This window comes from Eutrigla gurnardus (genome assembly GCF_963514095.1).
Source record: "Eutrigla gurnardus genome assembly, chromosome: 23".
Taxonomy (NCBI): Eukaryota; Metazoa; Chordata; class Actinopteri; order Perciformes; family Triglidae; genus Eutrigla; species Eutrigla gurnardus.
In genome coordinates this window covers 3,363,057-3,388,578 of record NC_139934.1, presented here as the reverse complement: position 1 = coordinate 3,388,578, position 25,522 = coordinate 3,363,057, and the positions used below count along the sequence as shown (strand labels likewise).

At 48.7% G+C, this 25,522-nt stretch overlaps 3 protein-coding genes across 7 annotated transcripts in view; 2 read left to right on the top strand and 1 right to left on the bottom strand.

Moving 5' to 3' along the window:
- The window catches only part of dlg4b (discs, large homolog 4b), a 17,227-nt gene extending 14,282 nt beyond the window's left edge, over positions 1-2,945 (bottom strand). Inside the window, exons 1-3 of one of the 2 annotated variants that reach the window (XM_084002377.1) lie at positions 2,906-2,945; positions 1,855-1,974; positions 1,174-1,244 (exon numbers count right to left, since the gene is read on the bottom strand). In XM_084002377.1, the coding sequence (XP_083858503.1) occupies positions 1,174-1,244; positions 1,855-1,974; positions 2,906-2,924 (210 nt within the window). In that variant the 5' untranslated portion in view covers positions 2,925-2,945. Of the gene's footprint in view, positions 1-659; positions 803-1,173; positions 1,245-1,854; positions 1,975-2,905 lie in introns of those variants that run through there. The other variant, XM_084002378.1, reaches the window with a different exon arrangement.
- A 1,347-nt stretch (positions 2,946-4,292) lies between these two features.
- Positions 4,293-9,110, top strand: mepceb (methylphosphate capping enzyme b). The gene is made up of 8 exons (XM_084002395.1): positions 4,293-4,739; positions 5,572-5,934; positions 6,016-6,266; positions 6,391-6,682; positions 6,767-7,346; positions 8,205-8,417; positions 8,560-8,668; positions 8,773-9,110. Exons 2-8 carry the CDS (start codon positions 5,579-5,581, stop codon positions 8,823-8,825), a joined length of 1,854 nt encoding a protein of 617 aa, XP_083858521.1. The 5' UTR covers positions 4,293-4,739; positions 5,572-5,578; the 3' UTR covers positions 8,826-9,110.
- Positions 9,111-12,630: 3,520 nt separating this feature from the next.
- Positions 12,631-24,794, top strand: ephb4b (eph receptor B4b). Of its 4 annotated transcripts, XR_014596534.1 has the most exons (22): positions 12,632-13,627; positions 15,074-15,144; positions 15,265-15,407; positions 15,525-15,888; positions 16,343-16,505; positions 17,640-17,795; positions 18,136-18,278; positions 18,646-18,844; positions 19,062-19,183; positions 19,275-19,440; positions 19,557-19,650; positions 19,841-19,899; positions 20,003-20,116; positions 20,435-20,682; positions 20,766-20,912; positions 21,154-21,222; positions 21,555-21,608; positions 21,708-21,803; positions 21,927-22,120; positions 22,584-22,742; positions 22,920-23,494; positions 23,537-24,794. XR_014596534.1 is itself a non-coding variant. In XM_084002365.1 (21 exons), exons 1-21 carry the CDS (start codon positions 13,513-13,515, stop codon positions 23,023-23,025), a joined length of 2,979 nt encoding a protein of 992 aa, XP_083858491.1. In that variant the 5' UTR covers positions 12,631-13,512; the 3' UTR covers positions 23,026-24,794. The 4 variants fall into 4 exon arrangements, 3 of the variants coding, with proteins under 3 accessions (XP_083858491.1, XP_083858490.1, XP_083858489.1); XM_084002365.1 differs by having other exon boundaries at positions 12,631-13,627; positions 19,844-19,899; positions 22,920-24,794; XM_084002364.1 differs by having other exon boundaries at positions 21,555-21,604; positions 21,704-21,803; positions 22,920-24,794.
- The last annotated feature ends 728 nt before the right edge of the window (positions 24,795-25,522 follow it).

Here is a 25,522-nt window from a genome sequence, read left to right as displayed (position 1 = left end):
CGTTTAATATCTTTTGAAAATGTTTTTTTTTTCTTTTGCACAAAAGTTGAAGTGAAGTGAGCGTGAGAACCGAACTGCGTTGTCCGACTGTTGCGTATTTACGATTCCTCCTCACATTAACGTTGCCTTGGCGATGAGGCGGGATGTTAGCGCTCTGTACGATCTTTCCGTCTCGTCCCGTTCATTTCCAACATTAGCCAACAGCAGCAGGTTTAGACCTGAATGTAGTAGACCAGAGTGACGCGGCATTTTAGCAACACCGGCGCTGGTGAACGCCACCTGTTGCTCCTCATCCAAACATCATTACCACGCCGACGGCCGTTACAAACACCGCTTCATGATGTTCACAGCTAGCTACACGCTGCAGCTAGCCTGAGCTTACATACATGCTAATGTTGCCACGCTAACCACACACACACACACACACACACAACAACACACACAAACACAACAACACACAAGTATAGAGAGAGAGAGAGACGCAGGGCAGTGAATGAAACATGACAGAAGCAGCAAACACACACACATGAAAACCGGCTTGGATGGTTTACGAGGAGACACACACACACGTTTTATGAGGACACGTGTGTGTGTGTGTGTGTGTGTGTGTGTGTGTCCACATAAAAGGTAGTGGATGCATGCGGGCGGTCTGCTCTTACCTTGGTGGTGACAATGCAGAGGCAGTCCATATCCACACACACACACACACTCACACACACACACACTCACACATTTTCACACACACTCACACATTCATGCTCGATCTCTCTCTCTCTCTCTCTCCTCGTCTGTCTGTCTGTCCTCGCTCGCCCGCCCGCTCGCCTCCTCTATCCCTCCGTCTGTTAGCATCGGGCGAGCGAGGGGGGGGGGGGGGGGGGGGGGGGGGGCAGAAGGAGAAGGCTGGTGTGTTTTTTGGAAGGGGGGGGGGGGGGTGTACACCTCCTTGAGTCACTCGTTGATGAGAGAGGAGGAGGAGGGGGGGTTGGGCTCCTGTTGCCATGGTGTTATGCAGCTGTTGCCTCGGTAATGCTGCTGCAGCTGTTGCTAGGTAACAGCGATGGGTGTTGACATGTGGATTAGAGAGAGAGAGAGAGAGAGGAAGTGTGTGTGTGTGTGTGTGCGTGTGTGTGTGTGTGTGTGTGTGTGTGTGTGTGTGTGTGTGCGTGTGTGTACCTGTACAGGTGTGTGCGGCCGGCTCGTCGTCTGATTCTCACAAACCGTCAGCTCATAGAACTCCTGTATGTCTGCACACACACACACACACACACACACACACACACACACACACACACACACACACACACACACACACACATGCACAAATACACATTAGCTCTTTGCTTTTACTTTTGTTGCTGAAGTACAAAGTAGATACAAAGTATCTACTTGTACTTCACCTGAGTATTTCTACTTCACTACTTTTGTCTGACAGCTACTAGTACAAGTAATAGTTACTAGACTTTTACACAAAAATCATATCATCTGATGTTTAGTTCTGAATCAAACAGCTTGTGTTAATGTTACGTGTCCGTGTGTTAGTAATCATGTTAATCATGTTAATAATACTATCATTTTTAGATATGGTGTAATGTTATAATGTTAATAATGTCAATAATATAATGTATTAGATATTGTTAATAATATTAATAATGTTATAATGTTTTAGCTATATTGTTAATAATGTAAATAATATAATTTATTCGACCAATCAGAGTGCAGCGAGTCACACACTCGGGACTAATCCCTGCGTGTTAGGTCACACTGTTGACACAATTAACATTGTGTGTGTGTGTGTGTGTGTGTGTGTGTGTGTGTGTGTGTGTGTGTGTGTGTGTGTGTGTGTGTGTGTGTTACCTAGCAGGGCCTGGAACAGGTCACTTTGGAAGATGTTAAGCAGTTTTTCAGCGCGACCTTTGACCCCTTCAGCAGCTCCGGCCTGACAGGCCTCCATCGCCTGCAGAGCACGTTCAGTATCTGAGGAGGACAACCAACACACGTTTGATTGGGATTCTCCTGGACTCCACTGAACCCTCCTGGACCCTCTTGGACTCTACTGAACTCTTTTGGACTCTACTGGACTCTGCTGGGCCCTCTTGGACAGTATTGCACCTTTCTGGACCCTCTTGGACTCTACTGGACCCTACAGATCAGTTCCTTCTCTCCACATATAACTTTATAACATAGATATGTAAACACACAGGAATGTTCTCTCCCTCAAACTAGACCTGTTTCTGTTTGGACTTCAGAGTCCAGACCTGAACCACTGCAACCTGGAAGAGAGCCTCAACCAGTCCAGACCTGATCCAACCTGGAAGAGAGCCTCAACCAGTCCAGACCTGATCCAACCTGGAAGAGAGCCTCAACCAGTCCAGACCTGATCCACCCTGGAAGAGAGCCTCAACCAGTCCAGACCTGATCCAACCTGGAAGAGAGCCTCAACCAGTCTAGACCTGATCCAACCTGGAACAGAGTCTCAACCAGTCTAGACCTGATCCAACCTGGAACTACGTACTATAGCAGTAGTACTTTGCCATTATCAGAAGTCGTAATATCTGCTAACTTTAGCAGTATAAATAATACTGATGGTATACACAGTATTTGTGTTCGCAGTAATAGTTGTTAGCAGTTGTAGTAGTAGTAATGTCACTGTTACTAACTGTAAGTAGTAGTATGATTATTATGAGTAATAGTATGAGTAGTAGTATGAGAAGTAGTAGTAGTAGTAGTAATAGTAGTAGTATGAGTACACGGATGTAACAAACATCATGACAAGATGAAAACAAACAGGATAAATAACACAAACAAACATTCAAGATATACACACAGATATACAAACACACACGCGCAATAATGAACACACACACACACACACACACACAATGTGTCTGTTTATTATAAAACTCACCTTCTCTCTTCAGCGGCATGTCTTCTCTCTGATCCACATAAATCCTCTTTAGGGATTTTACAAACATGCACAGTGCATGCTGGGTAATGTAGTCCTAATCCCACCAGCTCTCTGTGACACAGATAGGAACTGTTGCCCCGCCCCCTGCTGGAGTCATCACAGGATTGGACAGATTGATTGACAGCACCGTCAAACTGGATCATCAATGATGTTTTAAATCCTGTTAAACGTGTCATTAAAATGTGGTATGGACCAGAACCACTTAGCTACTGAGAAAGGAACCAGGTCTCACTGTGGTATGGACCAGAACCACTCAGCTACTGAGAAAGGAACCAGGGTCTCACTGTGGTATGGACCAGAACCACTCAGCTACTGAGAAAGGAACTGGGATCTAACTGTGGTATGGACCAGAACCACTCAGCTACTGAGAAAGGAACCAGGTCTCACTGTGGTATGGACCAGAACCACTCAGCTACTGGGAAAGGAACCAGGTCTCACTGTGGTATGGACCAGAACCACTCAGCTACTGAGAAAGGAACTGGGATCTCACTGGGGTATGGACCAGAACCACTCAGCTACTGGGAAAGGAACTGGGGAGTGGTTCTGGTATGGACCCTGAACCCTGTCTGTCCCTCTGTTTGTCTGACTGCTCACCTGCCTACCCGTCTGTCTGACTGGATGTCTCTGTCCGTCAAATTACAACTCCTGTCTACATGGACGTCCAGACAACAAACTGGGTCATTTTTCAAAGTTAATAACAAAAGTTTAATTTAAAACACAAAGTGTGAGCTGATCACGTCATTGATCAGTCAGAGGAGGAGCAATAACCTCCTTATGTTATTGGGAAAACCTCCAGTCTGTCTTGCAGGCTGACTTTTTTTACGCGTTAAGTTTGTGACATGAATGTGAGACTGGTGAACAATTAATTGGCTGTATACTCTACGCCGATATTTGGTCGGTAGTTTGTTGAAGGATCTGAACTGCAGAGTTTGAGATACCTCTAAACCTCTAATCCGGGCAGATTACTCCTCTTTTACACGGTCTTTATGTGGCGCTAAAAGAAACTGTCTTAACTCAGAACGTCATTGGACGCACTCCCCGTGTGTAACCGCGAAATGTTTACCCACCAAAACTCATTATTTTTCATCGTTAAATAGTTTATTTTGGGCCGTGATCTTGTTTCCTTTCAGGCACCGCTCAGGACGCCTCTCTCCTCCCCCTCCTCCCCGCGGACATTCTCCCGCCTCCCTGAGTCTCGACCAATCAGACGACCTGTCGCGCCGAGCGGCCGTCTGATTGGTCGCCGTTCGGGAGAGGCAGGAACTCAGCTCGGCACGCTATTGGGGGGAGTCCCCTGTCACTCACGTGGGAATCGTAGCTGGCATATTTAACCTCGGGCTCAGATTTGGAGCACGACGAGAAGAAACTGGCAGCTAGTTGAGGCTAACAGCTAACAGCTAACACTGTAGTTTAAGTCATTACTCATCAACACGCACGGGCGGCTCGGCGCGGGCTCGTTTCACGCACAGACGGGCTTTCCAGGGGTAGTTGTTTTTCTTTGGGCGTGTGCGTACGCGTGAGTGTGTGCGCGCGTGCGTGTGTATGTGCGTGCGCGTTAACATGGTGTTAACTCCACGCTAGCTACTTCCTGCATGTTAGCCGGACGTGGCTAGCTGTAGAAGCTAACTGTTTACCAGTTTGTTTCTCGGATTGGTTTGAATTATTCATGACGAAACTCCGTTATTGGTGGAGACAGCGGCAGGGGCGGGGCTAGAGCGGGTCCGCGTGATCATATACTCTGAGGACAACAAGTAAACTGTTTCGGCAGGACAGAGTGAGTATGATGATTGATTATTGATCGGAAACACGTCCGCAGTGGTGATGGAAGTATTGAGATACTTTACTGCAGTAAAACTACTAAAACTACATTGAACTAATACTCTGTTAACACGTTACTGCATTAAAACTTCTAATACTACACTGTATGAATACTCTCTTAACACATTACTGCAGTGAAACTACCAATGCTACACTGTATGAATACTCCGTTAACACGTTACTGCAGTAAAACTACTAATACTACACTGTATGAATACTCTGTTAACACGTTACTGCAGTAAAACTACTAATACTACACTGTAGGAATGCTCTGTTAACACGTTACTGCAGTAAAACTACTAATACTACACTAGGAATGCTCTGTTAACATGTTACTGCAGTAAAACTACTAATACTACACTAGGAATGCTCTGTTAACACGTTGCTGCAGTAAAACTACTCATACTACACAGTATGAATACTCTGTTAACACGTTGCTGCAGTAAAACTACTCATACTACACTGTACGAATACTCTGTTAACATGTTACTGCATGGTACTGATTAATGGTTTCAATTAATCTTTTTTTTTTTTTTTTATAATTAAACATCAGATTTTAGAAACTCTTCACGTGTATTTTTGTGTAAAACTCTAAGGTTACTTTAAGCCAATCAATACTCAATCAAGCACACATAATTAGTACTACAGTACAGTACAAATATAATAGTTTATATTGTTTGAAGCATCAAACACCACATAACTGATTATTACATATTTAGCTTCCAGTCATCGGCGTACATGCACATTCTATAACCTCACTGACCTGTGATTGGCCGATCCGTCCTCAGGTGGAAGATGATCAGGATGTCATTGGACAAAGAGACTGTCCTCCCGCATAAGGTCAGCCCCGCCTTCCCCACTGCCATGGGCCTATCAGAGCAGCTGCAGGCCAAGTCCCACCCCCTGCTTTCCAAAAACGGCCTCCAGTGTCCCGGCAACAATCAGACCCCCCTCGCCTCCGCTCCCCCCGCTCAACGAGTCGCTAAGAGGCGGTACTCCATGGGCGTCGGTTTCAAGGCACTCGCCAAGCGTCGCCGCCGCGCCAACAGCGACAGCCAGTCAGAACCCATGCTGCCGAGTCACTTCCTGTTGGGCGGGAACATCTTCGACCCGCTGAATCTCAACTCGCTCTTGGACGAGGACGTCAACAGGTACAATCCACTTCACTGCAACCAAGCAACTTATTGATCAATGATGTCGTCCACCTTGAGTATCGAACGTTTCCTCCTCAGGGCAACCAATCAGGAGACACCAAAGTGCTCGCCCCTGCCGTCGCGAGGCGGAGTCCCTGTAGAGATCCTGGTTCCCCGGGACATCACCGACCCCCTGAACCTGAAGGGAGAGGACAGGGACGGGAAGGGGGCTAGGGGAGTCCTGCTGTCCCCCCTGAAGTCCAGGAGGAGACACAGGAACAGACACCATGGAGGAGCAGAGAGGGAGGTGGTCCCAGCCCGACTGTTTCCCTCCACAGCTGGACCAGCAGGTGAGACTGGAACACCTGGATCTCCCTCCAGGACCACGTCCCTGTAGAGGTCTTCGGTAATCCAGGGTCAGGAGCTGATCCCCGTCAATGTAATTCATGTTAACCAGCTGTTTGTTGTGTGCAGTTCCTCTGTCGACCACCGAGGGCAGCGTTCTGGCGTCTCCTCTGCCCTGTGAACTCAACACGGCCATCACCTGTCGGGACGACGTGGCCCCGCCCCCCATCCTCCCCAGGAGACACACCCACCCTCCGCCTGGCCATGCCCACAAGCCTGGTAACCATGGCGACGGTCGCCAACGGAGACGGCGCCGCACCACCTCAGCGAGGTCAGCAGACTGCGCTGCCAACACCACGGCAACCACAGCTCAGCCAACCAGATTCCAGACGCCGCTGGTGGGCGGGGCCAAAGCCGGCAGGTGAGCGTTACACCAGTAGTGAGGTAAAAATCCTGTAATGTGATTGGCTGCCTGGTCAAGTGACCTCTGTGCTGCCCCCTATAGGTGTGGAGGACCCCAGCACAGCTCTGCTCATCCCCCAGAGAAGAAGAAGGACAAGCAACGCTACCAGTACGGCAACCACAGCTGTTACTACGGTTACCTTGGTTTCTACGGCGACGGGTGGGAGGGGCACGTCGGGGAGGAGGACCCGCGGCTCCGCCTCCTGGAAGCCCAGTGGTTCAGAGACAAGAAGGTGCTGGACGTGGGCTGCGGCGCCGGTCACCTGACGCTGGCCGTCGCCCGGAGGTTTGACCCCGCCCACATCCTGGGGGTGGAGCTAGACCAGCGATTGGTCCACGCCGCCAAGCAGAACATTAGACACTTCCTGTCACATGACCTGGTGGTGGAGGAGAGGAGGAGGAGAAGGAGGAGGGAAATACCAGGAACCTCCTCTCCTCCAAAGAAGAGGGAGGAGGAGGAGGAGGAGGTGATGGAGGAGTTCCAGCAGGCTCTGTCTCTCCTCTCTCTCCCCCTGTCATTCAGGGTGAGTCGAGGTCCTCTCTGCGGTCCCCCTCTCCTCCTCCCATCGTCGTCGTCATCATCATCGTCATCCAGGTTCCCCAACAACGTTACCTTCATACAGGTGAGTCTCACTCACAGCACTGCCTGTCTGTCTCTCTGCCTGTCTGTCTTTAGCCCCGCCTCCCGGCCCTCGGTCCAGCCAGAGGAAGGAGAATCACACGGCTGCTAGGAGTTGACATTAGGCGCGTTTCGAATCAAGCATGCACATGCATTTGCCTCGCAAAACCAGGCATTCTGGGGAAAAAAAACGTCACAAATGCTGGTGATAACTTCCCTTTGCGACATGTCACATGACTTTAAAAACTCGCGGGATCTCCAGGGTACCTCCCTTCGCATGCTTTTCTCTGCAGATGGTCTGAAATAAGTGCGGACATAAGACATTCCCCTCAACGTTGCCCTAGTTGGTTAGAATTATCACCTGGTATTTCCCACGTGAGAAAATTCCTCAGCCTCCGTCAACAACGGGACTTCAAATGCCTCGGCTCGAGTTCGTCAGCGACGAAGAAAGCCAGCGCCACTGGGCAGGCCATATTCTTTGTGCAAAGTCCGTGAAGTTTCCCCTGGCGCGATAGTTTTTGTTATGTATACAATTATTAATAAAGTTTACATTAAAAAAAAAAAAAAAAAAGTCCGTGAAGTGCACCTGTGTCCGACTTGACGTGGTGGGAACTTGGCGTGTTTATGACGAGTTCCGGCGGAAACTCTCAAGTCTCGTGCATGCATAGACGCAAATGCATGCGATCCGAAACGCAGCCATTTACATAATTATCTGGCGTCTCTTGGTGGTGGTAGTCACATGACCGACGTTGAAGTTGTAACTTTGGCCGCTGTGTCGAATTATATTTACTGTTACAGCATCACAGGCGTTGTGACCTCATCATCACCCTGCTGACATCACAGCTGCGATTCCTCCCAACAGGGCGACTATGTGTCAGGACAGGAGGCGTGGCCCGGGAGGGGTCAGTACGATGTCATCATATGTCTGGGCGTGACTAAATGGGTGCAGCTGCAGTCAGGTGACGGGGGCGTGGTCACGTTGTTCAGACGAGCCTATCAGAACCTGTCGCCGGGCGGATTATTCATGCTGGAGCCACAACCATGGAGCAGCTACAGCCACAGCAAGAGGGCCTCGGTAACATCAGCATATATACCTACCTGCCACATATATTTTATATATATATATATATATATATATATATATATATATATATAATTTATACACACCCAGATATGTACCTTCATTTCACTCATTTCACCCGTTCTGTTGGTTTCAGGAGGCGACGTATCGTAACTGGAGGAGTTTGAGACTGAGACCTGAACAGTTCACCTGCTACCTGACGGACTGTGTGGGCTTCACCTCATACAGACTCATCACACACACAGGTACACACACACACACACAGGTACACACACACACACACAGGTGTACTCTCTGACATGTGATGTGATTGGTGGGTTCTGATGACCCGTGTTGACTGTGTTTCCAGGTAATCAGCGGCCGATCTATCTGTTCCACAAGGGCCCCGCCCAGAGGAAGTGAGATCTCTGAGGCGTCCGTTTCCATGGAAACCACCCTGGACTCTGACTGAGATGGAGAGGAGCAGGCTAGTTGGTCTTTGCATATTTGACTCATTGGCTTGCAGCCGATTGGCTGAACTAGCTTGATGACATCACATCACGAAGGGTAACGAACTCGTGTGACTCTGATTGGACACTGACAGGAAGTGACACGTCTGTGGAGGTGTTTTTTTGTTTTGTTTTCCATTTTATTGTTTCAGTGCTTCAGTGTTTGTCAAAATAAAGACAGTAATTGTTTAAGATTGAATTGTTTTGGCCTTCTAACACGGAACTATGTATCTACCAAACATAATAAAATGTAATATTTAAAAAATCCACATCAGGTAATCAATAGTTAACAACAAACTATTGTTTAGACTTTGCCACATGAATAATCGCAATCACACAAAAAGCGGGCAACACGTTCTCGGCTTATTTGGGTGTAATATTGCCATCGAACGGGAGAACCGACCATCTGTGCTCGTGGATCAGATCACAACAAAGTTCTTACTGGAGCTGAAGAAGTGAAACTCAGCAGACAGCAGCAGGGCAGGAACACAGGTAGGTGTCTCCAGGTGGGTGTCTCTAGGTCAGTGTCTCTAAGTCGTTGTCTCCAGGTGGGTGTCTCCAGGTAGGTGTCTCTAAGTCGGTGTCACTCAGCGGTTAGTCTGTTTGTCAAACACCCAATAGTTAGTCTCATACACAATCACCCAACAGTTAGTCTGTTCCTCAAACACCCAGTAGGTACTCTGATCCACTCACCCAGCAGTTAGTCTCATCCACAATCACCCAGCAGTTAGTCTCATCCACAATCACTCAGCAGTTAGTCTCATCCACATTAACCCAGTAGTTAGTCTCATCCACAATCACTCAGCAGTTAGTCTCATCCACAATCACCCAGCAGTTAGTCTCATCCACAATCACCCAGCAGTTAGTCTCATCCACAATCACCCAGCAGTTAGTCTCATCCACAATCACTCAGCAGTTAGTCTCATCCACATTAACCCAGGTGTTAGTCTCATCCACATTCACTCAGCAGTTAGTCTCATCCACATTAACCCAGTAGTTAGTCTCATCCACAATCACTCAGCAGTTAGTCTCATCCACAATCACCCAGCAGTTAGTCTGATCCAATCACCCAGGAGTTGGTCTCATCCACAATCACCCAGCAGTTAGTCTCATCCACATTCAACCAGCAGTTAGTCTGATCCGATCACCCAGGAGTTAGTCTCAGCCACATTCACCCAGCAGTTAGTCTCAGCCACATTCACCCAGCAGTTAGTCTGATCCAATCACCCAGCAGTTAGTCTCAGCCACATTCACCCAGCAGTTAGTCTGATCCAATCACCCAGGAGTTAGTCTCATCCACAAACACCCAGCAGTTAGTCTTATCCAGCAGTTAGTCTGATCCAATCACACCGCAGTTAGTCTGAACTGAAACCAATAACCCAGCAGTTAGTCTATTGGATCAGACTAGCTGCTGGGTGATTGGATCAGACTAATTACTAGGTGTTTGAGGAATAGACTAACTGCTGGGTGATTGTGGATGAGACTAACTCCTGGGTGATTGGATCAGACTAACTGCTGAGTGAATGTGGATGAGACTATAACTGCTGGGTGATTGGATCAGACTAACTGCTGAGTGAATGTGGATGAGACTAACTGCTGGGTGATTGTGGATGAGACTAACTGCTGGGTGAATGTGGATGAGACTAACTCCTGGGTGATTGGATCAGACTAACTGCTGGGTGAATGTGGATGAGACTAACACCTGGGTTAATGTGGATGAGACTAACTGCTGGGTGAATTTGGATGAGACTAACTGCTGGGTGAATGTGGATGAGACTAACACCTGGGTGAATGTGGATGAGACTAACTCCTGGGTGATTGGATCAGACTAACTGCTGGGTGATTGTGGATGAGACTAATTGCTGGGTGATTGTGGATGAGACTAATTGCTGAGTGATTGTGGATGAGACTAACTCCTGGGTGATTCGATCAGACTAACTACTAGGTGTTTGAGGAATAGACTAAGTGCTGGGTGATTAGGATCAGGCTAAATGCTGGCTGATTGGATCAGACTAACTACTAGGTGTTTGAGGAATAGACTAACTGCTGGGTGAATGTGGATGAGACTAATTGCTGAGTGATTGTGGATGAGACTAACTCCTGGGTGATTGGATCAGACTAACTGCTGGGTGATTGTGGATGAGACTAATTGCTGGGTGAATGTGGATGAGACTAATTGCTGAGTGATTGTGGATGAGACTAATTGCTGAGTGATTGTGGATGAGACTAACTCCTGGGTGATTCGATCAGACTAACTACTATGTGTTTGAGGAATAGACTAAGTGCTGGGTGATTAGGATCAGGCTAAATGCTGGCTGATTGGATCAGACTAACTACTAGGTGTTTGAGGAATAGACTAACTGCTGGGTTATTGGTTTCAGTTCAGACTAACTGTGGCGTGATTGGATCAGACTAACTGCTGGGTGATTGTGGATAAGACTAACTGCTGGGTGTTTGTGGATAAGACTAACTGCTGGGTGATTAGGATCAGGCTAAATGCTGGGTGATTGGATCAGACTAACTACTAGGTGTTTGAGGAATAGACTAACTGCTGGGTGTTTGTGGATGAGACTAACTGCCGGGTGAATGAGACTAACACCTGGGTTAATGTGGATGAGACTAACTGCTGAGTGATTGTGGATGAGTCTAACTCCTGGGTGATTGGATCAGACTAACTGCTGGGTGATTGTGGATGAGACTAACTCTTGGGTGAATGGGATCAGACCAACTCCTGTGCCTGATGTGGTTTTGAGAAATGTGTGTATTTCTTACTTTTCGGGTATCTGCTGAGCCGGCTGTAACAATAATGGAAACACACTGAGATGCCTGCCTGTCTGCCTGCCTGTCTGCCTGCCTGTCTGCCTGCCTGTCTCGGTCTTCATTCCTTCTCTAATTCGTCCCAGATGTGAGCAGAAACAGGAGACATGAGATGGAGGTTGATGTATAAACATGTCTCACTGCTGGTGTCTGTCCTCCATCTGAAACACACACTCACACACACACACACACACACACACTCACTGACACACAGACACATTTTTATACATTTGAGTCACTAGATGAAACTCTTCTGTCCTGAGTGACATCACAGCTCTGCTTGGAGGCGGGACTAACACCTGTCTGTCAAACCATCCTCCTCTTCTTCTTCTCTTCCTGTCGTTTGACAAACAGGTGACAGTTTCCCACAATCCATCTGTGGTCTGTTCCCCTTCTATCCTCCCTCCTCTCACCTCCCCCCTCTTCACCTCCTCCTTCTCCTCTTTCCTTCACCTCCTCCTTTCACCTCCCCCTCTTCATCTTCTCCTTCTCTTTCCTCCACCCTCTTCACCATCTCCTTCTCCTCTTACCTCCACCCTCTTCACCTCCTCCTTCTCCTCTTACCTCCACCCTCTTCACCTCCTCCTTCTCCTCTTACCTCTCCCCTCCTTCCTGTCCTCCTGGTTGTTTTATCCTCTCTGGGCTCGTTCACACCTCCACTGACAGACAACAGGTGATACCTGACACCTGTCTTTGTCCTGGAGGAGGGGGAGGAGGAGGAGGAGGAGGAGGGGGGTGAGTGGAAGAGCAGGAGGAAGGAGAAGAGGAGGAAGGAAAGGAGGAATCTCTCTCTCCTTACAGACATATTATTATTATATTGTCTCTGATCTTCAGGTGTGAAATATGAACCGTCTGTCTTCTGATTGGAGGGTTTATAACGAGCACGCTGAGGTCACTTCTGTCCTTATTATCACGTTTACTTTATTGTTTTATTTGACTTGTTGGTTTTGTTTTGTTGTTTAAGTGTTTGTTTTTATTTACTTTGGCGCTTTAGAAATAAATACCGGAAGTCAATAAGTCAATAAAACTTTGTTTATTATTTGTGCTCAGCAGCCTGCTACTCCGATGATTGACAGGTCAGACAACCAACCACAGCCAGTGGAGGGGCGTGGCCTCCGCGGAGGGGGCGGGGCTCCGTGTTTTTCTCCCGACACTGGAAACTTGAGTCCGGCTGCTTTTGTTCAACTTTTGTTTCGCTGGTTTAAACTGGGATCAGTGGAGATACTGGTCCGGGTCTACTGGTCCGGGTCTACCTGTCTGTCTCTCTCTCGCTCTCTGTGTGTGTGTGTGTCCCTGTGTGTGTCCCTCGGTGTGTGTTTCGGGACCTCCGCCCGACTCCCGTCCCACCGACCCCTCTCCGCTCACCGGGCCGCCTTCCCGAGCTCCTGTCCCGGCCTCGCAGGGAGCCGCGCCCCGCCGCTCTCTCCTGGAGGAAAACCGTCGAAGCGGAGGAGCCGAAGCGTCCGTACCGAGGACTCGCAAGACCCGCAGAGGGGGGCTGGAGTGACCCGGCACCTCTGGGTCCGGATTCGGGACCGCAGCTGTACTTTTTCACTGGCTTTTCCTGATTTTGGGAACTTTCTCTGCCCCGTTGGGAGGCGTCCATCTTGGAAAGGGGTCCTAGATCCAGCGGGTCCCTCCGGAGCCGGTTCGGGGTTCTCTCCGGGCTCCAATGAGGCGCGCGCGGCCGGCTGAGAGCCAGCCCAGCTGACGGTCGGTGATCAGGGATCAATAGGTGTGATCGGGTCCGGCTCCGGGTCCTGGGTGTGGTCGTTCCGGGCGGGATGGAGGGTGAGAGGGGGCTTCGGGCCCCCGCGGCCCCGGGACGGGCCTCCTCCCGCGGGCTGCCGCTGCTCCTCCTCCCGCTGCTCCTGCTGCTCCGCTGCAGGGCCGACGAGGGTGAGTGTGTCCTCCTCAGGCTTCCGTACTGATCGATACCCGCATCGTGGTGGTGCTGGGGTCCCTGTACTGGTACACACTAGTAATACCAGTACACACTAGTAATACACACACCAGTGAAGGAAGTAATGTTGGTCCCAAGAGTACTTTTAAAGAAGTATTTGTGCTTTATTTAATTAGTCTAAATGAGGTCCCGAAGGAAGACCAGTTCCTGGAGTGAAGGGTCTGCTTCCAAGCAGGAGAACACAGTGAGGTTCTGTGGAGAACCTTTCACCAGGGTTCCCTCCAGAACCGCATCCAGATCAGAGCTCACATTACTTAGAGACAACAAGTCAAGATCTCAGGTAGATCCGGTTCTGGAGGAAACACCCATGAAAGAGAGCAGAACCTGCACCACATCGAGGTCCGATGAGGGCCTAGTGTGGTTCACATGTGTGTTTATGTGTTTGAGTATTTATTATATATATATATTGATGTATTTATAATATATGTAATGTATGTATATATATATATATACTTCAGATAAAGCGTTAATTGAGACTATAAACAGCTGATAAGGGTGAATGGCGAGAACACGGACGTTACCACGACAACGCTGGCGGGATGTTTATAGAAGACACTCGCCGTGTGTGTGTGTGAGTGTGTGTGTGTGTGTGTGTGTGTGTGTGTGTGTGTGTGTGTGTGTGTGTGTAAACAATAATGTTGGTTAAACCCTCTATGGACGGGTCTCATTCCCCCGTCACTCTCTCTGGATCCTGGTCCTCTGGGGACAAACTCTTCTGACATGTGGGTCTCTGGTCCTGTGTGTGTGTGTGTGTGTGTGTGTGTGTGTGTCTGTGTGTCTGTGTGTCTGTGCGTGTGTGCGTGTGTGTGTGTGTGTGTGTGTTTGTGTGTGTGTGTGTGTGTGCGTGTGTGTGTTTGTGTGTGTGTGTGCGTGTGTGTGTGTGTGTGTGTGTGTGTGTGTGTGTGTGTGTGCACGCGCGCACGTGCAATTACAGCTTATGAAGAGGAAACTGTCGTTCCTTCGTTCTGCTTGATAGCAACTGAGGAATGTAGCTCTTCTTCACTGTTTCTACACACACACTCTTATGCACACACATACACACACACACACTCTCATACACACACACTCTCATACACACACACACACTCTCATACACACACATACACACACACTCTCATACACACACACAAACACACACACAGGTCCACAGTTCTTGAGGAGGTTATATGTCTGTCCTGTCTGTCTGAGCCTGTCTGTCTCTGTCTGACTGAGTCTACCTGTCTGTCTGACTGAGTCTACCTGTCTGTTTCTGTCTGACTGAGTCTACCTGTCTGTCTGACTGAGTCTACCTGTCTGTTTCTGTCTGACTGAGTCTACCTGTCTGTCTCTGTCTGACTGAGTCTACCTGTCTGTCTGACTGAGTCTACCTGTCTGTCTCTCAGAGGTTCTGATGAACACCAAGCTGGAGACGTCTGACCTCCGGTGGACGAACCATCCTGCTGAAGATCCACAGGTACTCTGTTAGCTCCACGCTAACGTTTACCATTAATGTCAATGAAGGATGCTAATCCGTTACCGCTGGGGTTCCTCTCTCTCTCTCTCTCTCCCCCCCCCCCCCCCCCCCCCCCTGCAGTGGGAGGAAGTGAGTGGATTGGATGACGAGTCCAACAGCGTGCGAACCTATCAGATCTGCACTCCCGACAGTCCGGCCTCCCATTGGCTGAGGACCCGCTGGATCCCCAGGAGGGCGGCGACCACCCTCTACGTGGAGATCCGGTTGGTGGATTGGTTCCACAGATTTATAACCAGAACTATAACCAGATTTATAAACAGATTTATAACAAGATCTATAACCAGATTTATAAACATCACCCCCCCCCCCCCCCCCCCCAGGTTCACCATGATGGAGTGTTCCGGGCTGAACCAACGGCACTGTAAGGAGACCTTCACCCTGTACCACTACCAGTCGGACCGGGACGAGGCCACGCCCACCCACCCCGCCTGGATGGAGAACCCGTACACCAAGGTGTCCACGGTGGCGGCGGACCACCTGCTGTCGCGCGGCGCCGAGCGGCTGTCCAACATCAAGCAGCTGCGCCTGGGGCCGCTGAAGGGGGCGGGGCTCTACCTGGCCTTCCACAGCCAGGGCGCCTGCATGGCGCTGCTCTCCGTTCGCGTCTTATACAGGAAGTGCCCGCCCCTCCGCCGGGCCTTCGCCTCCTTCCCCGAGACCATCCCCCACTCGCTGGTGGAGCAGGTAACCGCCGTGTGACCGCCGTGTAACCACGGTAACAGCAGCAGTCAGTACCCAGGATGCACTCCTCAAAACCCCCAGACAGTGACATCATCATAAACAAACAAAAATAAACACTTTGTCATGTAGATTACGAAAGCAAAAGTATTATGTAGTTTGTAAAATAAGAGCTTTGTTATTTAGCCTACAAAATAAAAGCCCGATATTTTACTTTACAAAGTAAAAGCATCGTCATTTAGTTTGTAGAATACAAGCTTTGTTTACAAAAATTTAAAAAAATTCTTTTGAAAGAATTCTTAGCTTTGTCATGTTGTTTTGAGTATGAAAGCTTCATCATTTACTTTTACATTTTTATTAGTTTTTAAGTAAAAGTACTGTAATAGTGCAGTAGATTATCAGCACCATGTCTATTATTTACAGGCTTTAATTTTGAAACATCTTTGTCTGACTTCCTCAGGCTCAGGGTGTGTGTGTGGAGAATGCTGTGACTCCGCCCGGCGAGCAGTCTCGACCCCCCAGCATGCTTTGTGGCGAGGATGGTCAGTGGGTGGGGCAGCCGACGTCCAGCTGCGCCTGTCGCCCCGGATACGAGGCGGGCGAGACCAGCATGCGCTGTCGAGGTGAGTTTACAAAATAAAAGCACCATCGTTTAAGTGGAAACCGGAGATATTCCAGAAGGACAAATATAATTTATTTAACAAAAAGCACCATTGGTGAGTTCACAAAGTAAAAGCATCTTCAGTGAGTTTACAAAGTAAAAGCACCATCGTTTAAGTGGAAACCTGGATTTGCTGCTGTGAGTCCGTCTGTCCGTCCGTCACACCATGAATGATTAAATCAACCTGGATGAAAACACAGACAGACAGCAGGATCACAGAGAGACAGACAGTTTGGTTGTCGACGCTTCCTGTTATTCTTTTGGAGGTCAGAGGTCAGCTGACTGCAACCAGGAAGTGTTGCAGCGAGGCGACAATCAGCCGGAGGTCGCGGCTGCTTCTGGTTAACACACACAAACACACAGACACACACACACACAGAGGAGGGTGATTAAAGTAGAAGCATGGCTGAGTGAAAAGGTCAGAGGTTAACTTCTGCTGTGTGTGTGTGTGTGTGTGTGTGTGTGTGTGTGTGTGTGTGTGTGTGTGTGTGTGTGTGTGTGTGTGTGTGTGTGTGTGTGTGTGTGTGTGTGTGTGTGTGTGTGTGTGTGTGTGTGTGTGTGTGTGTGTGTGTGAGTGAGAGAGAGTGTGTGTGTGCGTGCACACGTGCTTGGCGGGAGATGGCGGTGATGACATCATGGCGGCACTTTCCACATCCTGTTGGAGCCAAGGTCACTTCCTGTCTCTTTGTCTCTGTGAGGCTGCACTCCTCCCTTCTGTCTGTCTCTTTGTGATCCTGCCGTCTGTCTCTCTGCGATCCTTCTGTCTGTCTCTCTGCGATCCTTCTGTCTGTCTCTCTGCGATCCTTCTGTGTGTCTCTCTGCGATCCTTCTGTCTGTCTCTCTGCGATCCTGCTGTCTGTCTCTCTGTGATCCTTCTGTGTGTCTCTCTGCGATCCTTCTGTCTGTCTCTCTGCGATCCTGCTGTCTGTCTCTCTGTGACCCCGTCTCCAGGAAATGAAATCGCCCTAAATTTAACAGGAGTCTGGTGTCGTTCTGTGTTCTCGCCAGGAGATCATGCGCTTCAAACTTACGGCGTCTCGGTTCCACTTTAAATGAGATGCTACAGATGCTAATGCTAACCCGTGTTTCTCCACAGCCTGTCCCTCAGACCAGTTCAAGGTGGGCTCAGGACCGGGTGAGTGTAGGCCATGTCCAGCCAATAGCAAGACTCAGATCCCAGGCTCCGCCTACTGCCTGTGTTGCCATGGTTACTACCGAGCTGACTCCGACCCGCGGGACACCGCCTGCACACGTAAGACTTTGTTTAACTTTTTTTATTCTCTTTGGGGGTCTGACCATTACCCACAATGCAACATAATAAGAGAGCAGGTTTACGTCATCAGAACAACCATACCCCCACTGAGACCAGGACCACTGAGACTAGTAAGACCAGAGCCACTGCAACCAGGTAGACCAGAACCCCTGAGACCAATTAGACCAGAGCCAGTTAGACCATAAACACCAATACCGGTTAGACCAGAATCATCCAGACCAGTTAGATCAGAAACATGAGACCAGTTAGACCAGAACCAGAAGGCCTGGACCAAGGATTTGATGATGTTTAACCCCCCTCTGACCTCTGACCCCCCCAGGCCCTCCCTCTGCCCCCCGCTCTATTGTGAGCCAAATGAACGAGACCTCCGTGACTCTGGAGTGGAGTGAGCCGCTGGACCGAGGAGGACGGGCAGACCTGAACTACAGAGTCCTCTGTTCCAGCTGTGGGACCACAACCAAGGTACACCACCAAGACCACTTAGACCAGAAATACCCGGACTACTTAATCAAGAGCATCTGAGATGAGGTAGACCAGAACCATTAAGACTAGTTAGACAAGAACCCCTTACATCAGGTAGACTAGAACCGGCGAGACCAGCTACATCAAAATCACTGAGAACAGGTAGAGCAGAATCACTAATACCAGAACCACCAAGATCCATTAGACCAGAACCACCCAGACTAACTAGACCAGAAGCACCAAGACCAGTTAAACCAGAACCACTTTAATCAGGTAGGCCAGAACCCTGGGGACCAGGTAAACCAGAACCACCCAAACCAGTTAGACTCCTCCCACCTGACTCCGCCCCTTCCTGTCTTCTCTTCAGGGATTGGCCGGCTCCTGTTCCCCGTGTGATGACAGCATCCTGTACCGGCCGGCGCAGCGCGGTCTGACTCAGCGCCGCGTCACCGTCTGGGGACTCCGCCCCCACAGCCTGTACACCTTCACCGTCCAATCCCTGAATGGCGTTTCTAACCGGTCACACCCGGCCGGCGACAGCGTCAACGTCACCACCAGCAGAGACGGTAAACCACCCGATCAATACACGATCAATACCATGTACACCCGATCAATACACGATCAATACCATGTACACCTGATCAATACCATGATCAATCCCAGGATACACACCTGATCAATACCACGTGATTCTCATTGATTACAGGACCAGATGTTTATACTTATTGATTATTAATGAATACATTCATATGTGTGTGTGTGTGTGTGTGTGTGTGTGTGTAGTTCCCCCCCCTGTGTCCGGTCTGAGGAGGACCTCAGCCTCAGAGTCCAGTCTGTCTTTAGAGTGGAACGCGCTACAGAACCAGCACCAGATCCTGGACTACCAGGTCCGCTACAGCCCCAAGGTACACACACTCACACACACCCACACACACTCGGACTGACCTGATGGACTGACCTGATGGACTGTGATGTAACTGCTGATGTCATCACCAGGACGGCGAGGAGGCGGGTCAGTGGCAGTACGTGTCCAGCAGGTCTTCTGGTCTGGTGCTGGCGGGTCTGCAGAGGGCGGTCCAGTATCGAGTCCAGGTCCGAGCTCGGTCCCAGACTGGATACGGATCCTTCAGCACGGCGATGAGCTTCAACACGCTGCCTGATGGTATCTGTCTCACTGCACGTCTGTCTGTTTTTGTCTCCGTCCATTTTTCTGTCTGTGTGCCTGTCTGTCTGTCGCTCTTTCTGTCTCACTGCCTGCCTGTCTGTCTGTCCATTAAGGTTCTGGCTCACAGTCTGTGGTGACGGGGGTTCTGGTTGCCATGGGGATACTGCTGCTCATCGCCATAGCGATCCTCGCTGTCTACTGTTACCGGTAAGAGTTCAGGAAGCTCCTCCCACAGAGAACAATGGAGACGACCTTGGCACACACACACACACACACACACACACACAGATACACAAACACTCACTCACAGAGGGGGATACTTTGACTATATTAAGACTGTCTCTCTCTGCCTGTCTCTCTGCCTGTCTGTGTCTCTCTCTGCCTGTCTCTCTGTCAGCAGGAGGGTGAAGGACTCCGAGATCAGTGATGTCAGTGGACACTACCAGATGGGACAGAGTGAGTTTTCAGTTCAGCCAATCAGATTGTGTGACTGTTCACGCTGCGATGATGATGATGTGATGAAGATGAGGGTGATGACAGTGTGGTGTCGTTGTCGTAGCGATGAAGGTGTACATCGACCCGTTTACGTACGAGGACCCCAACGAGGCGGTGAGGGAGTTCGCCAAAGAGATCGAGGCGTCCTTCGTGAAGATCGAGGAGGTGATCGGAGCAGGTGAGCACCGTTCCCAGGGGAACCGTTCCCCGAGGAACACCTCACCTTACCCTTATGGAACCTTTGAGGTTCAGCTTTTTAGGAACGTCTTTGGATCTTTGAGGAACATTTTTAGAACACAGGAACCCTTTAGAATCCAAGGAGCTCAGGAGGAACTTTCTTTATGAAACTGGACCCAAGTCATCTCTTTAGTAACTTGTTTTTGTGAATCTCGAAATCTCAACTTTTATTTTGAAAAATAAAGATGACAAAAAAGTCTCACCTGGACAGTTGAAACATGACATGACCTTTGACCCGTCGTGACTCTCGCCTCTCCAGGTGAGTTTGGCGAGGTGTGTCGAGGCCGGCTCAGGGTCCCGGGCCGTAAGGAGAACTACGTGGCCATCAAGACCCTGAAGGGCGGCTACACGGACAAGCAGAGGCGGGACTTCCTGTCTGAGGCGTCCATCATGGGTCAGTTCCAGCACCCCAACATCATCCACCTGGAGGGCGTCATCACCACTTCCTGTCCCGTCATGATCCTCACCGAGTTCATGGAGAACGGAGCGCTCGACAGTTTCCTGAGGGTGAGACGGGCAGAAGCAACACATCTGTCACACCTGTTTCTGTTCGCCTGTCTGTCTCACCGCCCACCTGTCTGTCTCTGCAGATGAATGACGGACAGTTCACCACCATCCAGCTGGTGGGAATGCTGCGGGGGATCGCGGCAGGGATGAAGTACCTGTCTGACATGAGCTTCGTCCACAGAGACCTGGCGGCCCGCAACATCCTGGTTAACTCCAACCTGGTCTGTAAGGTGAGACAGGCTGCCCACCCGTCTGCCCACCTGTCTGCCAACCTGTCTGCCCAACTGTGTAACTGTCTACCTGCCCACCTGTCTGCCCACCTGTGAAACTGTCTACCTGCTCACATGTCCACCTGTGTAACTGTCTATCCGCCAAACTGTTTGCCCAACTGTGTAACTGTCTACCTGCCCAACTGTCTGCCCCCCTGTCTGCCTGTTCATCAGGTTACCAGCTGTGTTTCTGTGTCTTCAGGTGTCAGACTTTGGTCTCAGCAGGTTCCTGACTGAGAACTCCTCCGACCCGACGTACACCAGCTCCCTGGTGAGTCCATGGATTAGAGAAGACCCAATCTCCCATGATCCTCTTTGTTGACCTCAACATGAATAATACCTCCTGGTGCAAGTCAAGTCCAAGTCAAATCTCAATGTTGCTTCACCTGGTTGTCAGGTTTAAGAAATAACTTTTAACTAATCAAACATGTGGAGTGCCTCAGGGTTTCGTTCTCGGTCCTCCGTGGTTCTCTATACATTCTATACAGACACAGTCCATTACACGTAAAACGCAACTTTTACTGCAGTGGGTCACTCCATGCTTTCACGTTGAAAGACTCGCTGCGTCCTTCGCTCAGCTAATTGACTCTGTCTCGTTCTCAGGGAGGCAAAATTCCGATACGGTGGACGGCACCTGAAGCCATCGCCTATAGGCGAGTATCAGTACTGCAGGTTGTAGTACTGTAGCAACACAGATTCCATAAATGTGTGTCACGTAGTCAATTAAAGTGAATATTTTATTTGTCTTTCAGGAAGTTCACGTCGGCCAGCGATGCATGGAGTTATGGCATCGTCATGTGGGAAGTGATGTCATACGGTGAACGACCATATTGGGACATGAGCAACCAAGACGTAAGAAACATTTAAACCCTTTATTGTTCAATGACAACGACACAAACTCATCACACTCGTTTACTGTTTTTTACTGTGTATTTTATGTATAAACTCTCACTGTCCCATCCGTCCCTCTATCAGGTGATCAATGCCATCGAGCAGGACTACCGTCTTCCCCCACCACCGGAGTGTCCCGCCTCCCTGCACTCGCTCATGTTGGACTGTTGGCAGAAGGAACGAGCCAACCGGCCGAGGTTTTGCGACGTGGTGGCTGCGCTGGATAGGCTGATCCGAAACCCCGCCTCCCTGAAGGTGACGCTGATGGAGGGTTGCAGGTAAGACTCGACCTGAGTGAGGCAGATCTTGAACACGTGGTCCTTGATCACATGATCCTGGTGCAAAGATTAAAGGGGCCAATCAGGAGACAGACCAGCGGGATAATAAGTCCATGTGTACATATAATTGGCAGGTGTGGAATGTCACTGCTATCATCTGCTGGGGATCAAAGGTCAGAGGCTACCATGGAGACCCACACACACACACTGTGTGGGTGGGGCTTGTTGGGCAGCCAGCCGAGTGATTGACAGCTGTTATAAAGAGACAGTTGTTTACATGAGGAGGTTCAGAGGAGTTCACATTTGTAGATTAAAGTTCAGGTTGAAGCAACTTCCTGTCTGTCTCTCTTCCCGTCTCTCAGCCTGTCCCAGTCTCCGTTAGACCAGCGTGTCCCCCCTCCTCTCTCAGCCTGTGGTTCAGTATCATGAATCCTGTCTGTCTTTCTTCCCGTCTGTCTCTCAGTCTGTCCCAGCCTCTGTTGGACCAGCGTGTCCCCCCTCCTCTCTCAGCCTGTGGTTCAGTCTCTGAGTGGCTTCGAGCCATAAAGATGGAGCGATACGAGCAGAACTTCCTGCAGTCTGGATTCTCCAGCCTAGACGTGGTCTCCCAGCTAAACACCGAGTAAGATCCACTACGTTTAGTATTCTTCTGGACAGAGATCTCGGATGTTGTTCTATATATCTATATACCTGTTTTCAATAAGTTGTTAAAGTTTTAATTAATGTTACCAATTCAATCAAATTAATTAAATGTAACAATTTTTTGGGATATTTCCATCCTCTTCATCTGTTTCCATAGAGACCTGCTCAGAGTGGGTGTGACGCTCGCTGGCCACCAAAAGAAAATCCTCTCCTCCATCCAGACTCTCAGGATCCACAAAGCCCCGCCTACCCTTCTCTACTGACCACTCACCGGCAGAACCACATTCAGGACAATGCTGAGACACTCTTCTTTTACTCGTCCCTGAACATTTTGACCAATCGGAAAGCCTGAGGATCAGTGAGACTCCGCCTCCTGGTGGTCTGACCAATGAGAGGCATCAGGTGGCGTTTAAGATGTCGAAAGAATCCTGAACATACAGTTACTGCAGAACGTTCTCTCTGCTCTTCGTAATGTTTGGCTCAGGTGCAATAGGATACTTTCATTATTAATGTGACCAATCAGAGCCCCAAGACAGATTGTATCAAAGCTAGCACCTGGCAGGTCAACTCTCAGGTCTTTTCAGACCACATTTGCCGTCCACTGCTCAGGAAAACCAAAGCTCCTCCCACCTTGGCCAGGTGTTTGGATAATCCTGCTCCAAAGCTTGGACTCACCGACCAATCAGCATCTAGCACAGGAAGTACGTAGGAGGACTCTTATTGGACGTGGAGGTGCTGTTGTTACAAAGCCCCACCAACTGCATTAAAGCACAGCTGGGACTGATTTCTGACCATCAGACAGGAACACCAGAGCGGATCAACAAACCTAGATCCCAACAGATTTCGGACTAAAGTCTGACTGGATTCAGTTGAAAATACAATACCAGATGGATGCTTTCAATATGTTCTTTTACAACTAAACAAACAAAATCCTCTACAGGATCTGCTGATGTTCAAATCGAGCGCTCCCAGACTTCTGCCAAGAACCAAGACGCATTGAGGAACAAACGGAAGGATTTTAGTTTGAACGAACGCCATAACGTGAAATGTCAGTTCTGTGGACCCTTTTAATCCTCCACGAGGAATATTCTGGGATTTTAACTGAACATTTTTGAGAAAATCAAGGATGTGTTGAAGATTGAGGTGGAATATTGGAACCACATAGTCGGAATTCCAAACAGACTGGATGGTAACCTCATCAATATGGGAATATTTACTGGAGGGACATCAGGACGTTCGGTTGGGATCTATGTTGTGACACATCGACATGTTCTACTAAAGATTCAGTATCATACTCTTTGTAATGTGTGAGAAATATTCTGGGATGGCCTCAGAAAACAGTGTTGGACTTTTTGACGAAATCTTTGGGAACCCTAGAAATTCCAAACATTTGTGGAAATCCTTCGCAAACATCCTCAAAGTTAAATCCAAATGAATGTGATTCTTCAGACCTGTGTTTAAATTCTCTAAAATACTTTCAGGAAGACTCATTTACGTCACATTTTAAAACTCTGAAGGACTAGAGTTTCTGTGGCAACTACAAACGTCCACGTGTGGTGGATTTCGCAGTACTCAAGTGTATTTTATTGAGCCTGGGTGCTCAAACGTTCTGAGGCATCTCTTAAAGAGAGATTTCTATCCTTTTTTAAAATCCAACACTAATCGCTCATATCAGTCAAAGTCAATGTGATCCCATAATTTCTTTGTTTTTCACTTACTACCTTCTAGAACAAAACCACTCCAGAGAAAGACAAGTATTATGGGTCCATCCAATTTAAGCTGATTTTACAGGAAAGAATGCAGTTTAAAAAGTCCAAAATCCACGAGTGTGGAACTGTTTCAGGTTTGAGGCCCACGTAAAAAAAAAACTGTTGATGTTTTTGTATTTTAGCACTTTTTGTACCTCATATTTGATCATGTCTAAGAGCAGAGTCAGAGATCAATGTTTTTATACTAAAATCATTTTCATTTTGTAAAAAAAAAAACAATAAAGGTATGTCTTATATTTCAAGTCTCCCTGACACGGAGGTCACATCTGAAGTCACTCAGTTATTTGAGCCAGTTAGCAGAAAACACTTCAAAAACCTTTAACACGTTGTTAACGTTCGGAGGATCAGAACTATGATCCGGCTCTTTTTCAGGACTTTTGAGATTCATTAGTGTGGGCTAATGGAATTCACAGATTTGGGTAAAAGTTGAACGGGGGGCCGGAGAACCTCATCATCAAGTATGATTTTATTCAGATAACGTTAGCTACCTCTTCTATGTTCTTTATGGTCAGTCCCGGCTGGTTGCTAGGCAGTGGGTGTGGGAACAGCTGGTGATGCGAACAGGAAGATCCCAGAGATTCAGCAAACAGAACTTTATAAATCTGACAACAGTGTGTTTTATTCATTGGGACACTTAAGCAGACATATCTGCTGGTGAAGCTGAACCTGCAAAACTACGTGCTGGTACCTTTTTTAAGTTTAAGGATCTGGATACTTCTTGCTAACAGTACAAGTATCATCATGTCACGGTTGCCTCTGGTCATGTGACGTGTCCTGTTCCTCTAAAACGACTTCCAGACTCTGAACAGTTTGTGGAATCCGTTTTTATTTTATAAAATCCAGCCGAGTTTTGTGTGTGTGTGTGTGTGTGTGTGTGTGTGTGTGTGTGTGTGTGTGTGTGTGTGTGTGTGTGTGTGTGTGTGTGTGTGTGTGTGTGTGTGTGATCATTTCAACATGTTATTTCACTTTAATGAGCACATTGTTGGCAGAG

Bases quoted from the DNA above. Each gene is read 5' to 3' on its own strand.
- mepceb (XM_084002395.1), top strand. From the start codon at position 5,579: ATGATCAGGATGTCATTGGACAAAGAGACTGTCCTCCCGCATAAGGTC. The intron at 5,935-6,015 runs GTACAATCCACT...TTTCCTCCTCAG, and splicing joins TTGGACGAGGACGTCAACAG to GGCAACCAATCAGGAGACAC. The intron at 7,347-8,204 runs GTGAGTCTCACT...TCCTCCCAACAG, and splicing joins ACAACGTTACCTTCATACAG to GGCGACTATGTGTCAGGACA.
- ephb4b (XM_084002364.1), top strand. From the start codon at position 13,513: ATGGAGGGTGAGAGGGGGCTTCGGGCCCCCGCGGCCCCGGGACGGGCC. The intron at 15,145-15,264 runs GTACTCTGTTAG...CCCCCCCTGCAG, and splicing joins ATCCTGCTGAAGATCCACAG to TGGGAGGAAGTGAGTGGATT. The intron at 19,651-19,840 runs GTAAGAGTTCAG...TCTCTCTGTCAG, and splicing joins CTCGCTGTCTACTGTTACCG to CAGGAGGGTGAAGGACTCCG.